General features: G+C 34.1%; 1 protein-coding gene across 1 annotated transcript in view; it reads right to left on the minus strand.

Annotated features, from left to right (window-relative positions):
- NAALADL2 (N-acetylated alpha-linked acidic dipeptidase like 2) overlaps nt 1–22,659 on the minus strand; it is a 971,471-nt gene that overhangs the window by 580,623 nt on the left and 368,189 nt on the right. The window contains exon 3 of the mRNA XM_025377768.1: nt 3,375–3,648. Coding sequence (XP_025233553.1) covers nt 3,375–3,648 — 274 coding nt within the window. The remainder of the gene's footprint in view (nt 1–3,374; nt 3,649–22,659) is intronic.

Below are 22,659 nucleotides of genomic sequence, written 5' to 3' on the forward strand. Positions count from 1 at the left end.
GGGGGAGGGATTGCATTGGGAGTTATACCTGATGTAAATGACGAGTTGATGGGTGCAGTAGACCAACATGGCACAAGTATACATATGTAACAAACCTGCACGTTATGCACATGTACCCTACAACTTAAAGTATAATAATAATAAATAAATTTAAAAAAAAAAAGAAAAAAAAATAAACTGGCAAATTAAAAAAAAAAAAAAATGAGATGACATTCAGTTGTGTGAAGGAGTCTAACAATGGACACTAAATAGCCAAAAATGTATTACTCTTACACACTACTTGAACGCAGGACACTTGAAGGTGAGGCTATCTAATTGCAGAAGTGTGAAAGAATAAAGAAAATAACGGGAGAAGAATATTTACATATCCATCCTACAGTATCATCGGTTAGAATGAAGGGGGTGATTAACATTTTTGCGATTCAGCCTAGTCTTTTATAAAACATAAAAAGCAAACATATAATTACGTCTAATACTCTGTGTCCAATATCTGCACAACTATCATAGGAAAGTGGATTTGCTCAATATTGGAACTCTAGGGCCAAACAGATTCTTCCAAGTGATCGTCTCCCTGACTCTCTTCCCTCCACCACCACCTCCATTATTATGAGCGTTTGCTGGTGGTGAGTATGAATCAGAAATTAGAAGTATACAATATCTGTTAATATCCACCCTCCCTGCCCCCTCTTTTTTTTTTTTTTTTTTTTGAGAAGGATTTTCGCTGTTGTTGCTCAGGTTGCAGTGCAATGGCGCGATCTCGGCTCACTGCAACCTCCGCCTCCCGTGCTCAAGCGATTCTCCTGCCTCAGCCTCAGGAGTAGCTGGGATTACAGGGGCCCGCCACCGGGCCGGCTAATTTTTTGTATTTTTTTAAGTACAGACGGGGTTTCACCATGTTGGTCAGGATCTTCTCAAACTCCTAATCTTAGGTGATCCACCCGCCTCGGCCTCCGAAACTGCTGGGATTACGGCCTCCCCAAAGTGCTGGGATTACAGTCGTAAACCACCGCGCCCAGCCAATATCCCTTTTAAACCAAGGTAAACAAATTGTTATTGAAGGGTTCCTCTCCCATCTCTCCCTTATTATGCAGTAAGTCCCGAGTATAAAGGAGTCATAGAAATTTAATTTTCCAGATCCAGTGAATCTCCCCATTATACAGTAAGACCAACATATACATGCTCCCATAAGGGGCTCTGGGAAGCTGCACAGTGATAGGATATCTCTTTCCTTGGTCTGGGTGGAAACTGCATAATAATACGAAACCGCAGGAGCGTTGAGGGAGGGTTTTTGTGGTGAACCCATATCTAAGGAATTTATTTAATGTTATTCTACCTTCAATCCACTGGGCCCAGCGGGTTATTACAGAGAGCCATGCTAAGGAAATAAGGATGCAAGTTGTCTTTTCATGAGTTTTGCATATCTCCTTCTTCAAGGAATAATCAATGTTCACCAGCGGAAATTGAAAAGCAAGGAGATGGGGACGATTCCAAGGACCCACTCAAGTTCCTGGTGTTTTTGTGAATGTTCTGTGTTTTAGACATGCTTTTGTTTAGGGGAAGGCATGACCTGAGCAAACTGGGATAAAGAAGAGGTTGAAAATGCCTATGGTTTGGGCAGAGTTAGGAGTTTTAGAGAAAATACCAGGGTAACTTTTAGAGTCTTGGCTTAAGCCCAAAGCTTCTGAATCAAGGAAAGAGTGACAGTTGCCTTCCTCTATTTTTATTAATATATAGGTGTGTTACCATTATTACCAACCAGAAAGAGCATAATATTAATCAAATCAAATTACACGAGTCCTATAGTAGAAATACTGCAGACATTTACTATTATATTAAAATTTAATTAATGGTAAGACTTTTCAAGGTGGTAATAGTTATATGCAGCTCTTTGGCTAAAAGTCAAAGTATGATATACACAGAATAGAAATGATGCTGGACTGCCAGAAAATCTGCCTCTCCCTCCCACTCCCCCAAAATCTATTAGGAACGAGCATTTACTGTTATTATTTCAAGTATTTATGCAAAGTAATTTAAAATGATTTAAACATCCCATATATTAATCAAATTTAATAATAAGTTAGATTCTGGCCGGGCACGGTGGCTCAAGCCTGTAATCCCAGCACTTTGGGAGGCCGAGACGGGTGGATCACGAGGTCAGGAGATCGAGACCATCTTGGCTAACACGGTGAAACTCCGTCTCTACTAAAAAATACAAAAAACTAGCCGGCAGAGGTGGCGGGCGCCTGTAGTCCCATCTACTCGGGGGGCTGAGGCAGGAGAATGGCGCAAACCCGGGAGGCGGAGCTTGCAGTGAGCTGAGATCCGGCCACTGCACTCCAGCCTGGGCGACTGAGCGAGACTCCGTCTCAAAAAAAAAAAAAAAAAAAAAAAAAAAAAATTAGTTAGATTCTGAAACATTTGTGCTATAAACAACAGTCAGAAAAATAACATTATTTCATTGGTATTAAATGAGGCAATATACATTTTGATTAAAAAAAAAAAACCTAAGTGTATTTTTTCAAATTATACTTTTACATAGAGTTAGAAAACTTGCCCATATAAAAGAAACTGTTGACCAAATTACACGTTGTATCTAACTTGTATATTGTTCTTACTATAGGCTATGCTCTGTCCTCCTAGATTTACATATATTAATATTTTCTCACAACAACCTTATGAGTTGGAATTGTTATTGACTCCAATACAGAGATGAGGAAATCAGCCCCAGTTTCCTCCCCACAGTTAAGTAACGGTGGTTAATTGGAGAGCTGAGATTTAAAACTAGTCCATGTGGCTCTACAAGCCTTGCACTTAACCACTATGCAAAAAAAAAAAAAAAAAAAAAAAACTGCATCATAAATCTGCTGACCCAGAAAAGGTGAAGAAATAATGCACACCTGGCTTCTTATCGCATGTGTTTTTCATCATGAAAGCAGGGGCGTTGTGTTTCAAATCTTAAATGTGTTAATAATCATATCAATTTTCCACTTAATTTCTTTTGTGTGTACAGAATCTCAAAACACAACCCTCTCTATTTCTTTCCCTTTCTCTATATCAATGTATTAAATTTTGCCTCTTCAAAGCCATAGAATGAAATAGACTTGCACTGTATCGACAGAGCAAAATGTGAATGACTCAGTCACACATTCGACACCTTTGAATTAAATTTTTCTAACATGTCTTCACTTTAAAAATATGACAAGAAAAGGGTCGGGAAGGCCACATCGTCCTTCTCTTTCCTGGCACCTCCACATTGAGAAGATTTAATGGTTACTTTTGTATGTTACATCTTGCCAGTTAGTTCAATTTAGATGAAAGCTGTTGTTTTCTAATTCCATCTCACTGTATATAACAGAGACAAATGGTCATATTACCTTGAGAATTCCTTTGGCAGAATAGGCTGCATATGAATAGAGCAGGTCTTGGCTGCTATCTTTTCTGGCTTCTTCACTGCAAGGCTGGCCATTAGGATGAAAGCATTGACCACTGCTGCTCAGAGTCACAGTGCTGGGAGAAGGGTCTGGCAGATTAAGCAGCACAGAGTAATTTACAAACTGTACATCTTCTAGGCCCAAAGAGGTCCACTGAGTCTTAATCTTCTTTGAAATTTCCATGTCATCTTCACTTTTATACAGTTGTACCAAATTTCTGAAATAAATTTTTAAAGAAAACTTTTTTTAAAAGGATAATTCTTTATTCTTTTGGGATATGACTGCTCAATATACGAACAATATTAATACATGTTGTGGGATACTGAAAGATAAATGAGACAGGACCCTACCACATGAAACATAAACACAAATCAAAGCAGAATGAATCAATTTCTTAAATTAAGAACTAATGGCCATTGTGGTAGCTCATGCCTGTGATCCCAGCACTTTAGGATGCTAAGGAGGGAGGATCGCTTAAGCACAGGACTAGCCAGGGCAACATAGCAACACTCTCTGTCTACAAAACATTAAAAAATAAATTAGCTGGTTGTCTTGGTATGCATCTGTGGTCCCACCTACTTGGGAGGCTGAGGTGGAATAATCACTGGAGCCTGGGAGTTGGAGGCTGCAGTGAGCTAGGATGGAACCATTGCACTCCTGCTTTGTCAACAGAGTGAGACTCTTTCCAAAGAAAAACAAACAAACAAACAAACAAACAAACAAAAAAACCCCACTAACACAGCTCTATGGCATTGCAGAGAAGAGTGATATTAATGCCTACTAGATCTTCTATTAGTTCTGATCCTTCTATCAACATCAACGTAATCCACTTAAAAGTCAATTCCAAAATCTAGGTGTCATTCCAGTTGAGGCATTTCTTTGTTATAGTTAAGGTGATTTCATGTAAAATGATATGATTGACATATAGTTATTGCTATTTAAAATAATACAGAGAGAGCTCTTTAGATACAAATTTTATGCCGAATTACATGATGCTATGAGCACGGTTTTCAATAAAATCAAAACAAAACACAGATTGCCAAACCAATATGAAATTGTTTGTGTTGTACTTTCTGTACTTCGTATATTTATTCCTATACCTATCCCATAATCCAGTGACACTATTTTTGCTTATGACATACTAGAAACCAGAAAAAAATCTGTTAAAAATTTGTGTATAGTACCTAGAACAGAATCAGACATGAGAACTTAATAAAAATAATTTAATCCAGATAATTTTTTTTTCAGTTTCGTGGCTGAAATATTAATAAAAAGGGACCAAAAAGGAATAATTTCCTTTTGGGGCAAAAATGTACCTTCTTAAAAGAATCTTATTGCTATCCAAGCTATTATCTAAGTGTTTATTTTGATATTATTGTTATTTTTGCCCATCACATTATTTTTCTTGCTTATTTCCTCCAGGACCCTGTTTATTTAACAATTCCTAAACTGTATTGTTCAACCTATGGCCCATGGGCTGCATGTGGCCCCAGGACAGGGCTGAAAGTGGCCCAACACAAATTTGTAAGCTTTCTTAAAACATTATGAGACTTTTTAAAAAGATTTTTTATTTTTTATTTATTTATTTTTTTTAGCTTATCAGTTATTGTTAGTGTTAATGTATTTTATTGTGTGACCCAACACAATTAGTGTTCTTCCAATGTGGCCCATGAAAGCCAAAAGGTTGGACACACCTGCAACAGTACATGCCTAGAAAAGAAATAAGAAGCCGGCACAATAGTGGTAAGAAAGCATTACAAGAGATAAAAGGTAAGTCTGAGACCACAGCTTAGAAGCTGGCCTACACAGGAAGATGCAATAAAAACAGTTTCTCAGTTATCTCCTATCTTTGTGAAGCTACTCCTATTCATGCTTTCTTCCCTCTTCTTTTCTTTTCTTTTCTTTTTTTTTTTTTAATATCTACTTGGATCAGTCAACAGTGCCACCTAAATTTTATGGAAGAGCTGGTGAGAAGAATTATATTATTTTTCATTACCAGTAAGAGGGATCTGCCTTCCACTTTGTTTTGTTTTGTTGTTGTTACTTTATCTGTTCTCTACCTTTTCCTACCCTCTTTCTCCATTGCTATTGCATTCTCTCTGTATTTTTGGGATGGGGCAGGCAAACTGAGTTAAAACAACACGATTTGACAGGAAAGTCATTTACAAAGGTGCATCAATAATGTTCTGTTAAAATCCATATAAAATGAGGTTTCAAAATACATATTTTATTTATACAAACATAGCAATATATCGTTAACATTGACAGACAAAGAGAAAAAAAAGAATGTGAAGACTGCTTTATATTTTGTTTGCTCCTCTACACAGTTAATTGATGAACATAAATTCACCAGGGAATGCGCGAGATGTTTAATCTGCCATTCCTTTTGTTGGTCTCAGTTGCTTTATGGTGCAAGCAACTGAAAACATTGTGTGTTATACTATAAGGCCACCAAAGGCAAATGAAATACTTCTTTTGGGGCTCAACTGAAGAATTAGTAATTTGTCCCAATTGTGGAGGATTTCTAAATATTTTTCAGTACTAAGCCAAAATTAATGAGTGAAAAAATGTATACAGTCTTTACTTCACTTTTAATTTATGGGATATGTACTTTATAATATCATTTTTAATAATATGAAATAATGTAAACATATAAGGAATATAGAGCATATACAATTATAAAGAGTAGTGAAAGGAACCACCCAGGTTATGAAGTAGAAGATCGCTAATATTATCAAAGCCCCAAGAATAGTTTTTCTCTATTCAATCACTTGCCTCGATCCCCAGGGTAAGCATCAATCTGATTTTGTTGTTTCTCATTGTCTTTTTAAAATAGGTTTATATACATATATGTGTATCTCTTTAACAATTTCTTTAATTATAGGTGTTTTCACTTTTACAAAATTGGCATATTGTATATGGCTTTCATACTTGCGGTTTTTACTCAATATTGGGCGTCTGAGATTCCTCCAGGTTTTTAATCAATTTTCCTAAGATAAATATTTTAAAGTTGTTTTCAGTTTTTCACTATTGTAAACGATGCTACACTGGATATTCTTTTTCATGTTTCCTGATAGACATATGCAAAAGTTTCTTTAGGCAAGGGATTATTGGTCCATAAGGTATGCACCTGTGTAACTTCATTCCAAAATGTCAAAATGCTTTTAAAAGAATTATTTTAATTATACTCTTGTCATCTTTTCATGACAGCTCTACTTCCTCCATTCCTCAGCAGTACTAGGTATTGTCCATTATTTTATTTTACTTTTAAATTTTATTTTATATTATACTTTTGTCAGTGTAGTGAGTATAAAGTAATATTTCATTATGTGTTTAACTCAGAAGTACAACTGCTGGAATGCAGGATATACTAAATAGTTTTCCAAGGCTTCCTTTACCACCCTCTGCTCCTGTATCCAATTTCCGCTCCCCAATGAAGGTAAGATTATATCCCATTGTGGTTTTAATGTGCTTCTTCATGATTACCAGTGAGGATCTTTTCATGTATTATTTAGCTATTCACATTTCCTTTTATATATAATAACTGCTCTTATTTTTGCCTATATTTATAGAAGTTTTTGTATGTTCTGAATAATCTTTTTTAGGTCATATGTATGGCACACATTTTATCCTAGTTTTTGTCTTCTCTTTTTATTTGCAATGTATTGTCTTATGATAAACCAAAGTTTATAATTTTAATGCATAGAGCTTTTAATATAATTGTTTTCACATTTTCTGATGTGCTTAAGAAATTCTCAATGCTGTGGTCATAAAGTTATTCTCATTTTTTTTTTCCTAAAAGTTTTAAGAAGTTGTTTTTCACATTTCAGTGTTTACTTGGAGAACATGTGTGTATATGTGTGCAGGTATGTGGCAGGAGGCAGGAATCCAGTTTCACTTTTTCCAACATGAGTCCTAGTACCCCTTGTCAAATATGCCCCATTAATGTGCAATGACAACTCTGTCGGATATGAGTTATCATACGTGTTTGGGTGTGTCTGCGTTCCCAAATCAATTCAATTTGTCTTTTTCTTCCATCTCCATAATAATGTGCTGTTTTCATTATTACAACTTTATTATAGGTCTTAATATCCAGAATGGGCAAGTCACACTACTAGTTCATCAGAAAATCTTAAATTATTTTTCTTTTCTCTTCCATATGAATATTGGAATGAGCTCACTAATTTCCATGCCAACGTTGTGACTGAAATCACATTGAGACTAAAAATCACTTTGGGAAGAAATGACATCCTTATAATAATATAAAAATAAATCCTTAATATTATTGCTATAGTCTGAATGTTCATTCATATATTGAAATCCTAACCCCCAAGGTGATAGTATTGAGATTGGGGTCTTTGGGAGGTGATTATATTATATTGTCTTTCCATCATGTGAAGACACAGCTAAAAAGCACCATGTGTGAGGGAGCAGGCCCTTACCAGATACCATAGGCACTTTGATCTTGAACTTCCCAGCCTCCAGAATTATAAGAAGTAAATATCTGTTGTTAAATAGTTATCTAATCTAAGGCATTTTGTTATAGCAGCCTGAACAAATTAAGATAATGGTTAAGTGTCTGGTCAATGTTAACATAAAAGTATGTTTTAAAATTAAAATATTTCCCATTGCTGGTGTAGAGGAATACTATTCAGTTGTCCTATAAAGTAATCCTGCTAAACTCTCTTTTTAATTATAATAATTTTCTTCCTTTTTTCTATTTAAAAAAATTATATCACATGCAAAATAATTAAGATTTTATTATATCCCTTCTAATTATTTAGAGATTTAACTTTTTGTTTTGTTTTGTTTTACTGCACAGGCTATGACCTCCAGAAAATATTTAAAGAAGTGTTAATAATGTGTGATAGTAGGCATCCATGTTGTAATGTGTATATCGGGTTAAAGATATTCCTTCCATTCTCATGTTGTTAATAGATGTTTTATGAATGGATATTCAATTTTGTCAGAAATTCCGATACATTTATTAAGACAATTGTATGTTTTATTTCTTTAATTTGGTGGATTACATTAGATTTTTAAAATATTAAACTTGCATTCCTAAAATAGGCTGGACTAATAGAATGAATTATAATTTTAGCTGTCATGTGAAGCATTTTACAAATATTTTATTTATTATTTTCACATCCATTTTTAAAAGTAAATTTGGTATGTAATGTTCCTTTCAGCTATCACTTCTGATTTTGACTTGTAATATACAAATCACACCAAATGAGACAGCAAGTGTTCCTTCTTGATCTGCTCTCTAGGAGAGGTTGGATATTATTAGAATTTTTAAAAGAGAAACTTTTCTTAAACTAAAAATTGTCTGCACTTGATATTCCTATTATGGAAGAACTATGAACTGCTGATTTAATGATTTTAATATAAGAATTTTTAAAAACGTATTCTTTGAATCACAGCTCTTTCATTGGACTCTGTGCTACCTTACATTAATTTTCTAATTTCTAGGTTTCTGGTTTCATCATCTGCCACAGCACTCTTTCTTGAGTTTGTTTTTTTTTTTTTCCCTTGGGAATTTCTCTTATGATTCTGTCACCTCAGGATAGTAGTCCTTCAAAGTATTATGTAATAATGTATTCAGCATATATGCATTTTTCAGAATATCTATTAAAAATTACTCAAAACGGAAATGCACTAACTTGAGCACCTAACACCTAAGACATGATTTCTTTGTAGGTATTGATTGCTACTCCCACAATATCCAAGGCGGAAAAGTAGTTAAGAATTATGACCTAAGCTGTTTCTTCCACAGACTTTCATAATAGAATAGATACTTGTTCAAAATTGATTGAGGTGATACCATTTGGCACATTATCTCACTAAATAGAGATTAGATTATTCAACTCTCCTACACTCTAGTTGTTGACTGGATTCAAGGGAATATGAGCTTATCTTTATAGAAACCTAAAAAATACAAGTATATCACTACAAAAATGCATACTAAAAGATGATAGCAAAGTTTTTGGACACACATGATTGTAGAAATACTGGTGTCTAGAAAATATGATTTATTTCTAAACAGTGGCAACATTTCAAATACTTAATCATAAGTTAAAAAAATAACTCTTAAATTGTAGTCTTCCTAAGATTACTTTTAAGTTCTGATGTCTTTTAAAATTTTATTTTAAATTTATCAAGTTTATTGTATATGCTTCTCTTGTTTAAGAAAATGATTTCAAGAGATCATATGAGTTCATAGTTCTACAATTATGTAATCTTTAAATTGTTTTAAATCAGCCTTCATCAACATAGTCTTATGGATGCAAATGTTTGAGTCAAAGGATTATATTTATTAACAATATGAAATCATTTAGAATGTTAAAATAAATAGATTTTATTGAGAATGTCAACAGTTTATTATACCTTTTTTCCCCACAATAAATGTTTCAGGATTTATGGTGAATCACTCTGCTATAATTAAGTAGTTTTCTGTATTAAATGAGAAATCCTATTAAAGAATTAACTGCAATATAATCTAAGTTTACTAATTTCAGAGAAAGCTGCAAAAATAGAAGTGTATAATCTAAAATCACAAGGTATTTATTTGACAGAGAGTTTTACTGTGCTTTAATTTTTAAAATAAGGGTTTCCATGGGCCAGTAGTTTTGGCAGGCAGCATAATGAACTGTCATGCCTGAGACTTGAATTTGGAAGTAACTTTGGCATTAATGTTCCATTGGTCAATGGAGATTAGAAATGGGAGAATTTTGGCTTTCGTAGACAAAATTCTGTTTATATCAATGTTCAACACCTGCTACTGTATGAGTCACAGAGCAACAGTGATGTCAGAATTGGAGGAAGCCATGCATGTAGTATTCCTGACACCAGGTTGAATGCCAAGAGTGTACTGTAAATGAATGAGGAAAGAAAACATCTAAAGAAAGATTAACTAGCAGTACACATGGAAAAAATCAGCACATTTATTAATGCCCACTAACATTTTCTTATGTGTATTTACAATAACATATGCAGATACTCATACTATATCGGGTGATATTTCTAATATAGTATTAAAAAGGCAAACATTTCATTAGGTTGTTATTTGAACTGGTATCCAATGTAGTAAAATTCCGTGAATCATGTACTATATGTGTGTGATGAATTTAAAGACTATACAGGATGAAATTACCTTTTAATCTCATAATTTTGCTTTGGAAATATTAAAACACATGACAAACTGTAACAAACATAGCAGCAAGGAATTAAATGGTTGAGAGGGAAAGGCAGCATCCCATAACCTTCCCTTGCAACACAGCTACTAATGGCATGCCAATGAAGCCATGGTTTCTTGCTCAACTACTTCTTACCTTCTAAAATAACATACTAACTACAAATTGTATATTAAATGTCTACTAATATGCTTAATCATCACAAAAAAACTCTTGATATAACTACTACGGTTGCCACTTTACAGATAAGGAAATTGAAGGCTAGATAATGCAATCAAGATGTTAAACATCCTAGATTAAATAAGTCAGTTTCCCACTATTCTACACTGAATCTCAGATTTCCACTCTACTGTGCTACTATTTAGAAAAAAACAGCTAGTTTCCCAATCTGAGATGCTTCCCAAAAGCAATAAAAATGATGAGTGTTAGAAAGCACCATATATGGGTAAAATAATAGTTACATAGTAAGAGGTAGGTGGAAATAAATCTTTATGCTCATGACAAAATGATGCTCAGGGAAATTAATGTAGCAATGTCAAAATTACAATAGACTGAATTTCACAGTTTGGGAACCATCTGAACAAAGAAGAAGAAAACTGATTTTTTATACATTCTATTTAAAAATCAGTTCAGAAATGGCTTATCTGCCAGAGAACGTAATAGCCTCTCCTCTTCTGATCAAGGAAAACATGGTACATATCTGTCTGCTCTACAAGTAATAGAAGGCACGCTGATGGGCTCAGTGCCTTCTGCTTAAGTCCCAGGCAAAAAGCTGATACTCAACAAATACTTTAATTGATTGGATATTTATATCAATTTATGTTCCACATGACAGTAAGATAAGTATGATAAGCTTGATTTAAAAGCCAGAGCACACAGAAATATAACAGTCAACACATCTATTGTTATCTGTGCCACAAAAAAAAATTCAGTATTATAACTCTACATGTTTCACTCTTGTACACATTTGTGCAGGAGAAAATTTCATCTCTGGTTAACAGTGAGTGTATATTTGGATTTCAAGAGAGAAGAACACAATAGGGTATCTGAAAGCAGACTCACAGAATGGACAAATTAATCCAATCAGTAAGACAATACAAGTCTTCAATTTCATCTGCTTGGTTCTCTAGTGCAATGACATAAACTTGGGTGGTCAATACACAGAGACTTTTGATAAAAAAGAGTCATTATTTCTATTTTTTTTTCAAGTAAGTGAATAGATTACTGAATAAATAATTGGGAGAAAGTTTTTCCATTTTGATAAGATTGTAATAGAAATGACTATCCTTTATCACACATCAAAATAGGCATATTTACTGAGAATTAAACTACTTAAACACTAATAATGATTCCTTTTTCTTGTCATTAACACAAAATTATTAATCTCTTTCAGAAATCTTAAAAATTCAGCTTTTAAAAAGACAAGTAGTAGTCTTACCCTTTTTAACACATCCTAAAAATTCAACTACAGAAGTCTAACACTTAGTAAATAGTAACCACAACCAATGTTCAGGAAATATTTTTTACTAAGTAAATATACCTTTAAGACTATATTGAAAATATAATTTTAAGATGTTATACACTTATTTTAGTTCATTTTCTAATACAGCAAACGAAATCTTGAGTAGCCTGGCAAGGTTGACTAAAATAGTAATGGTAATTTTATATAATGGGGAAGATATATTTTAAACATAATTTTTAGATGTCATCTCTCTGTGACAATGCAAGCAGGTGAAGATTATGCCAGAACAATGAATTATAATGATTACGTCAGAACAAAATTTAAAACTTGTAAGAACTTATATGTTATTTTTCAGTTGTTAACCCACGCTACCTTCCTTCCTGGGCAGACTCATTTCAGCACCAAAGCAGTGAAATCATCTTAATTAAATCAACTTGTCTTACATGGCAAGTTACAAAAATCATGAGACAACTGTTAACCCATCCAAACTTATGAAATACATTGAAATAAATCTGTAGAGATGGCTGGCCTTTGGAAGTAATGATAGTATGAAAACAAAAATGAAAAATATAAATTCTAAAACAATAGAGATAAAAAGTGTGTTTTGAAGCATGCTACACATTTTGGTATTTGAATAAGCTATCATTTACATGCTTCATCTCTATTGTATACATGAAGAAAGAAAAAAGAGGTTTCTTGTCAGACCAGAAATGAACAGCATTGACAATGGTATATTTCTAACATATATTATTCTTAATGGGCCAGGACCTAGTCTACGGAACCTAATGAATTATCCATGATACCAGGAGAGCGGACTTTCAGCAAAAGTTTGGCAGTGGGTAGTGAGTGGGTGGAGATGGGAGTTTTGGGAAGAAGAGGATGGAGAGTAAAATGATTTTAGATTTTTGGATTCAGCAAAGGAGAGCTTAACCTCTGGTTTAAGCATACAAGCTAGATGATCTTATACATATTAATACATCTGACCCTTGTTAGTCCAAGTTGCGCTATTTTGTAAGTCCTCAGCCATTTTGCAGGCCCTGGTCAGAGTGAAACCTTCCACAGGGTTTAGGGGTGTGAGGCACATCCTGCTCAGCCACCTGACTTCCTTATCATATCCTGCTGGGCAGACATCCAAGGAACATCCTATCACAGTCCACTGGGAAAAGGGCCAAACTGCGTGATCATAAGAAAATCTTATCAATATCCTCCAGGCAGCAAGCCAAACCGCCCAGATTACTCCCACCCAGACCTATAATTATCCCAGCCTGTAGGATGCAGTGGGCTCTGACATTTACCTGGTCCCCACCTCCGTAGGTTGTGCTTGCCATAAACCTGTGTTGCTGTAGAGCGACCAACTCTCTTTCTTTAACCTTCACCTTCCCTTCAAAACTTAACAACCCTCCGGTTCAACATTGTAATTGTCCACCCTCAGTTTCAACATGGTAATATGTTGAACAGTAACATTTTATAGAGTTTCTTCCAGCATTTAGAGTTTTTTAGAACGTATGTGAAGTCCTTAGCATAGTCTCTAGTACCTCCAGACACTTACAAATGTAACTTCCCTTCTTCTCCTTCTTTCCTAAATGATTTGTCCCAAGTACTGAGAATACTGTAAAACCTGCATCAGAAAATATATATGAACTTAGCTTCATTTTATGGTTGGAATTATAAAGCTCCTATTTGACATCTTTTTAAATCCAAAACAGTTCATGATATTTTAATGTACAATGCTAGACACTGGATTCAAATTTTTACATATTTTCTTGTGGGTATATATCCAAAGAAAATTATATCTTTATCTCAAAGAAATATTCACATGCCTATCTTCATTGCATAGTTTTTCATGATAGTCAAGATATGAAAACAACCCAAGTGCCCATCAGTAAATGAATGGATAAAGAATATGTGGTATCTATAAAACGAACTCTCATTCAGCCATCAAAATACAGGAATCTTGCCATTCATAACAATATGGATGAACCTGGAGGATACTATACTAATATCTAATTAGCCACAAACAGAAAGACAAGTACTGCATCATCTCAATTATGTGAAATCAAAAAAAAGAAAAAAAGAAAAAAAAGAAAAATCAAACTAATAGAATCAGAATGTAGCATGGTGGTTGCCAGGAGGTAGAGGTATATGGTGGTGGAAGAAATGGAGAGGTATGATGAAAAGGTAAAAACTTTCAGTAAGAAGATGAATAAATACCAGGAATATAATGTACAGAGTTGTGACTATGGTTAATAATAATGTATTATTTACTTGCAATTTGGTAAGAGAACAGTGTCCTTACCACATACACACACACACACACACACACACACACACACACACACACACACACACTATGAGTAGTGATGGATGTCTTAATTAAATTGATTGTGGTAATTATATAAGGTCTACATATATGAAATCATTATGTTGCATACCCTTAATATATTCAATTTTGTCAATCATATTTCAATAAAGCTGGAGGAAAAATACCACAACAGGTTGAATGCAGAAACAGATATGAGAATCCAGCAGTGTTTTATTAAGCCAGACATTAAAGAGATTTGAAAAATATAAAACAATGCCACTTTTCTCTCTAAATGTTTTTTCTTTGAAAAACAGTTTTTTCATAAAATGCTGTATTCTTAACATGTAATGGGATTTTTATTTTTTAATAAATTAATATCTTTTTAAAATGTATCAGTTTTAATCCCATATAAATTAAACATGGACATATATAACTTTCAAAAACATAAGCAGTTTGAAGATCTCAAAAGTGTGTAAGAATGTAAAGGAGTTCTGAGGCCAAAACATTGAGAACTACTGCTCCAGTTCATGTTTCTTGTAGAAAATAATGGGAGGTTTCCAAGAACACACTGAATGATATGCGTTTTCCTGTTCTGCTTATGGACATGCCAATTAATGAAGGTTGGCAGAGTAAGTTGTCAGCATCAAGTCTGAAAAGCAGATAAGTAGGAAACATCTCAGAGAATTTCAAGTTTTCCAGTAATAGTAGAGATATTGGACCTTTTTTTAGTCTAGATCATAAGGTGTCATTGCGTGAATGTGAGTGCCTAGATTCATACTACTTAATATGGATAAGTGATGCTAATCTAGTTCATGAAAGCACAACTAGATAGCTAATATATTCCCAGATTTAGAAAGAAACAAATATATTAGAACTCTCACCATTGCAACAAGTGCCTATTGGATATCTACTATGTCTAAGGAAATATAAAATTTTCTATATGGGAGAATCTGGCAAAACCATCTTAACTTCTTTGGCAATGGTCAACTCTTACCTACACTGTGCCAACTACATTTTTCTGGACTTTGCCATGGGATACTTATTCTCACGTTCATATTCAGCTATATTTTTTCACAAAAAATAACCACTGACACTTTGGGAGGCCGAGGCAGGTGGATTGCCTGAGCTCAGGAGTTCGAGACCAGCCTGGGCAACATGGTGAAACCCCATATCTACTAAAATACACACACACAAAAATTAGCCAGGCATGGTGGTGGGCGCCGGTAGTCCCAAGTACTTGGGAGACTGACACAGGAGAATTGCTTGAAGCCAGGAGGAAAATGGCAGTGAGCCTATATTGAGCCACTGCACTCCAGCCTGGGCGACAGAGTGAGACTCCGTCTCCAAAAATATAAATAAATAAATAACCACTGAATATCTACTCTCCAAAAATAAATAAATAAATAAATAAATACATAAATAACCAACCAGTGACTATCTACTATTGGAAGCCATTGTATAGTTGCAGTGGTTGAGTTATTAAATAGAAACAGATATATTGTCATGATATCTGGTTAAGTAAGACAGGTTTCACAACTTATAAAGCAAAATAGAAGGTACAAAAATGCCAATCAGCAATCAAAGTTAGAAATTTTACCAAACCCCTCTGTAAAGAATAGAATAAGCAGAAAAAGTAAAACAAGAAAATAGATGAGTTGACCAATTTGACATATACAGAAAAGTATATCCAATAACTTTATAAGTGCACATGAAATGTTTACAAAAATTGCCTATATGCTAGGCCATAAAGCAAGTCTCGATACACTTAAAGAAACCAAAACCACACAGTATATATGCCATAAACTCAATGGAATTAAATTAGAAATAAATAACAAAAGAGTAGAACTTCTTAGCTTCTTGGAAATTGAATAGTGCCTTCTAAATAACCAGGAAGTCAATGGTGAAATTAAAATAGAATAATAAAAAAAATCTTTTTTTTTTTGAAATGAGGTCTTGCTCTGTCACCCAGGCCAGAGTGCATTGGCACAATCTCAGCACACTGCAACCTCCACCTCCTGAGTTCAACTGATTCTCCCACCTTAGCCTCCCAAGTAGCTGAGATTACAGGCACCTGCCATTATGGCTGGCTAATTTTTTCTGTATTTTTGTAGAGATGGAGTTTTACCATGTTGGCCAGGCTGGTCTTGAACTCTTGACCTCAGGTAATCTGCCCACCTCAGCTTCCCAAAGTGCTGAGATTACAGACTTGAGCCACCATGCCCAGGCTAAAATATCTTGAAATTAACAAAATGGAAACATATATAACAGTACTTGTGGGAATCAGCCAAAGCAGTGCTTAGAGAAATGTATTGCATAAGTAAATATATATTTTTTTTTAATGAAAGAAAAAGATCAATGATCTGGATTCAATTTAAATAAATTAGAAAAAGGCAATGATATAAAAACTCAAATGAAAATTTTAAGAAGCAAATAAAAATAATAGCAAAAATGAATAAAAATGAAGACAAGTGTACAGAAGAAAAACTCAACAAAGGGAAATACTGGCTATATATTTGATCAGCTCCAATAATGCTATTCATGAAAAGATAAAGAAGGAGGGAGAAGGCACAAATTATCCATCTTAAGATGAAAAAGGTGAGGCATCATAATAGATCTTACAGATATTAAACAGATAAGAATATATTTTGGCAGGAATTATGGTAATACATTGAAAAATTTTGTAAAGCAGAAAAATGTCCTTAAAAATCCAAGCTACCAAAACTGTCACAAAAGAAAAGAAAATCTAAATATTCAACATCTACTTAAAAATATAGTTAATAATATAAATATATCCTTCCCAGAAAAAAAAAAATCCTTCCAAACCCAGTTGTCCTCTAGATTAATTTTTTTACATATTTTAAAAAGAAATCAGTTATAATAGACACATGTAAGAATCAATAAAACGGAATTGTCCAAAACTTTTTATGAGGCCAACAAAATTTTGACATCAAAACATATCAAAAATATTATAAGAAAAATTATCATCAGATATCCTTTACAAATATACTTGTAACAGAAAAAAATATTTATAAATTGTATTTATATAAAAAGACAAGTGCATTATGACCTAGTAGTATTTGTTTTAGTAATGCAAGGTTGATTTAACATTCAAAAATCAAACATTCTGGCTTACCACTTTAAAAAAGAAAGATTATTTCCCTAAGTTTGGAAAAGAGCATTAAAAGTAACAGACAATTAGAAAATTAAAATAAAAAAATACTATTGATGATAGCATTAATATATCAAATACACTTGTTGAAAGATAGGTAAAAAAAAATTCACTTAAGGTTTGTATGCTTTGCTGCATATATATTATATTTGGATTAAAAAAGAGTTTTAAACAAAAGCAAAAACAAATAAACCTCCCTTGGAACAATATCACCTGTAAGACAACTCCGATTGCCTTATCATGACTCTCAATGACTACCTTTGATTAGTGGATGTTAAGATTTCTCATAATGTGACAGACATGCCAGTTAGAATAAATTTAAAATGTTGTAAAGCATTTTAGACTCTCTGATATGCATTGTGCATATTTCTTTTGTATATAGCCCATGGGTTTTTAATAAGTATCCCTTGACTAATTATCTACTCTTTGGAATTTACATAATATATAAACTAACTAAAACCTTAATAAGATTATTGGGTTTCTTAGATGTATTGGTTTATAAATAATAAGCCAATTACCTTAATTTTATCAAGCCACACCACTCATCCAGTGTGCTTCATTTTAGCCTCAAAATTTAGCCAAAAACAAACAAACAAACAAAAAACCACCACTGAAATTCACCATAATACTTTCTAGAAATGTGGTCAGGCTATACATTAATGACAGCTAAATTAGCACAGACACTATCTATTCATGTCCCACTGCCCTTTATTTGATAGTCACTGCTATTTCTATGGCTTCTATATGTACAAACTGATTTAATTTCTCTCATCAGTCAATGCATCTGGATGTTCCTAACAAATACAAACCCCAATGAAGACAAAAACTCAAGCCAATTTCCAAGGAAAATGATTTAACTCTTTAGAGCCTGTTACTCCAAATCCTTGTTTTGCGTCTTGGAAATATGGTTGCAAGCTTATTTTCAATGTTTGGTTCAATGGTTAGCTAAAGACCACATAATGCATGAGTTGGTATGTGGTTAAAACTAGAGCTTTGATATTTCTTAGAGTCAGTCATTGCTCTTTTCACAGTGATAATATTGTTACGTAATTATATTGAACACTGTTAAGCTAACTTGAGAAATAAGTACCAACCAAGCAACTTCTCGTAGTTGCCACCTTTAGCATTACTTCTCATGGACGCCCGGCAGGCTATTTTTAGAGTTTTTCAAAATATATGCATCTATTTACAAACTAAATCATGCTGTTTGGGCATGCTTGAACTAATTTTTGGTACATGTGAAATGAACACAATAAAAACATTTGATTACTAAGCAAGGAAGTGGTACAAAGCGGAGTTGCTTCTTTTGCCTGATATTTTTGGAAAACCAAAGCTTCTGCGAGGACTGCAAACTGGAAATGAACACATGGTGTTGCTGGGCAAGCTTTCCTCCATGTTTCTCTCAAGAACTGAAATGTCCTGATTCTTATATGTACTTATATCTCCCTGTGTAAGTTTTGGGCATATGTGCCTAGCTGGGGTATACTCATCGCATACATAACCAAAAACAAATGAAGGGAGTAAAATTTTTCTGATTTTTTTTCATTAATTCAATTATGTTGCCAGTCATGATCTGAAAACAAGAGTATGCAAAACACCTAAAGCACTTGTGAATCAATGTTTTAGATACATTCCAGAGGGTGAAAATTTGTTTCCTTCAAATTACATTGGGTGTTCCCATATCCTGTGTTTTACCAACACGTAAATATTCTTATCTCAGTGCAGTGGCTCACGCCTGTAATCCCAGCACTTTGGGAGGCTGAGGTGGGGAGATCACGAGGTCAGGAGTTTGAGACCAGCCTGGTCAACATGGTGAAACACTGTCTCTACTAAAAATACAAAAATTAGCTAGGCATGGTGGCAGGTGCCTGTAATCCCAGGTACTCAGGAGGCTGAGGCAGGAGAATTGTTTGGACCCGGGAAGTGGAGGTTGCAGAGAGCCAAGATCGCACCATTGCGTTCCAGCCTGGACAATAGGGCGAGACACCTTCTCAAAAAAAAAAAAAAAAAAAAAAATTGCTTGTCAACAGTCTGCTGGAATGGGAGAACATCTCTTTTAGACAGGGCAAGAGCTCTGTACTTCACTAAAGATCTCCATCCCCAATAATCTACTTACCATTCATTTATTTATATTATCTACTTGTTCTGCCTGAGTAGACTTTTTAGTTATGCCATCTCTGACCTTAGAAAAGTAGTCTTGGAAAGAACAATTTACTTTTCCATAAATTTGTTGCATCTATCTGCATCTATCTTTAAATGAAGAGTATTTGAATACTCTCTTAAAGCCTCATTAAGTCTGAGGTAATTGAACTGATTTCCTAAAAATGAACAGAACCAAAAATTAGTCCGTAAAGAGATGGCCACAGCAAAATTTAATTTTGTTTTAATATTAATAACACTGATATATTTGAAAAGATGAGACAAGGGGAAGGGGGAATCATGGTATGTAATATTCAAAATTCGTCATCTTTTTTCTTATCTCTGCATTTATATTATTTCTTGTCATTCTAAAATCAAAAAATAAATTTACAAATCAAATAAGAATCCAGGCAGTGCATTTGTGACAGATTATTGGCATGCTAGAAAATGCATTTAAGTTATCTTTGGAAAGGATGATTACAAATTGGCACTAAAATTATTCATCCATTAAGGATCTACTGACATGTCATCATATCATAGAAATTAATAGAAAATAAATCATTCTATTCAGAGGTAATTCCACCTAGTCCTACATTTTTCTTCAGAAATATGTTTATTAGAACCTAGCCTTTCTGTCTGACTAGACCCATCCATTTAGTCTTACATTCTGCACTATCCAGAAGAATTATTTCACTTATATTTTAAAAAGCAGGCCTTGAATTGATAGACCGTTTTAAATTTTTCATTGGAATGAGTGCTGACTGACCTGTGTGGCAAAAATTTAAGAACTGAATTCATTAATTAGGTACGTAGAGACAACCACACCCCCTCCAGGAGTGTGGGTAATCTTAAAATGACTTTCTGACCAGTGGTTAGGAAGCATTATTTGCAGAATTTCTGAGGTCAGGATACTCAAAGAGACATTAAGGAAGCCATAGGAGTGGCTTGAAAAGTGTGCAAAGTCTGCTGATGAGACACGTAACACTGCACAATGAGAAAAATCCAGGTAAGCAGTCAATTATTAGGTAATCAGAGAACAAGCAGCACAGCTCCAACACAGGTTTTTAATCCTTGGTCAGGTCTTCAGTTCCTGGACATAGAAGAGCAAGACATGTATGGAAAAGTGCCGCTGTGGGAGGAGACAAGGGTATGATTCAAGTGCAGGGATCTTGTTAAAGAAAAAAGACACAATAGTGACCTGGAAGAAAAGTAAGGTTTTGCTGGTGATATTTCTCTGATTTTTAGTGAATTAGCAGTAATAATAATCATGACTTCTAAATGTTCACATCAACTCTGTAAAACAGTAGTATCAAAACATTAAAGATGAGAAAACTGAGGTTCAGGAAGATTGAGTTAACTAGAAACTCTCATATCACCCCTTAATAGTGATTGATTTCAGAAGCTGTAATGGTGATTTTACTACGTGTAGATATCAAGTAACTTCATTTGGTAAAAAAAGAGTTCTGTGGTGGCTGAGAACCACTAAATGAGCTCATAAAAGTTAGTCCATATAGTTTAAAGTACCATAAACATGTAGTGGATTAGTAAACCCCATTAATAGACAAAAATACCTTGCATTTTTTTTTATTATAAAGTAAACGCCACAACATCAAGCATTTACGTATAAGGATCCGAACTAGTGTACAAGAATGTCTGTACTACTGAATTGCAGATCCTAATGGTTAGGGCTTTAATTAACAAGGAATATGTGAACATGAAATCACATCCTTATTAATTACATTTTGTTATAATATTGACACAATTAAAGTTACCCAGTTTAGTAGGAATGAATAAAATTAGCTCAAATTTCATTCATAGTATCTTTACTACCTTCATTGTTCTAACAGCACAATAATATGTTTCTTGTCTGTACAAGACTCCATAAGAAAAAAATGGTTTTCTGATGACATCTGATTTTTTATTTTTCAGGGGTCAAAGAAGACTGATGATAAGCAATACCTTAATTCACCTAAAGCTCAGACAAGCCATGAATAGATCTATCAAAACGAAATCAGTAACTGACATTTGTACAAAACATGCAATTAATCCAAAGGTTTATAGCCTTTCAAAGATAAATAACTGTCAGGAAGCCATCCTTTACTGAAGGAGTGTTTCATCTGAAAGACACAGAGGCTTTTACAGCATTGCTGAAAATTCAGCAGAAAATACAGCAGAATTTTCAGCTTTGTTGTAAATGCTAACACAGTATCAATGACTGATTTCCACGAAGTGTGTCAAATTTTTTATTATTTTCATGTAAACTATAAATTGAACACATTGATTTATTAGGTAAAAATGCTGTCAGATAAGTTACAATAATAAACACAACCTATCAACATAAAAGCAAGGTCAGTATTTCTTCTCCAAATATCTTCGTTTGTTTCAAAAAGTCATTTACATAAAATGGGCATGTTGTCTCATACTGAGAATATATTTCTTATAAAATACAATACTGGTATTCCAAGGAACAAATTTTTACAAAAAAATTATTCCCATTACTTTAACAAAACAATTATGGAGTATTACATTTTGATTTAACCATAAGAGTTCCCTCTTACAGTCCACAGGTGTAGAGTCGTAAATAAATGGGATATCCCATATCATATGAGAAGGGGGAATGCTAATGTTGGGATCAAAAGTGTGGTTCTGGAGACAAATTGTGTTCAAATATCTACTCTGCTTCTTACTAACTAAATGACCGTGGGCAAGTTATTAAAGATCCTTAAGACTCAGTTGCTTATTGGAAAATGGAGATCATAACAGTGCATACATTATCTGGTTGCTGTAGTTAAATATAATGAAAAAAAAAATACAAAAAATTAGCCGGGCATGGTGGCGGGCGCCTGTAGTCCCAGCTACTCGGGAGGCTGAGGCAGGAGAATGGCATAAACCCGGGAGGCGGAGCTTGCAGTGAGCCGAGATCGCGCCACTGCACTCCAGCCTGGGCGACAGAGCGAGACTCC

The sequence above is a fragment of the Theropithecus gelada genome, chromosome 2 (assembly GCF_003255815.1).
Source record: "Theropithecus gelada isolate Dixy chromosome 2, Tgel_1.0, whole genome shotgun sequence".
NCBI lineage: Eukaryota > Metazoa > Chordata > Mammalia > Primates > Cercopithecidae > Theropithecus > Theropithecus gelada.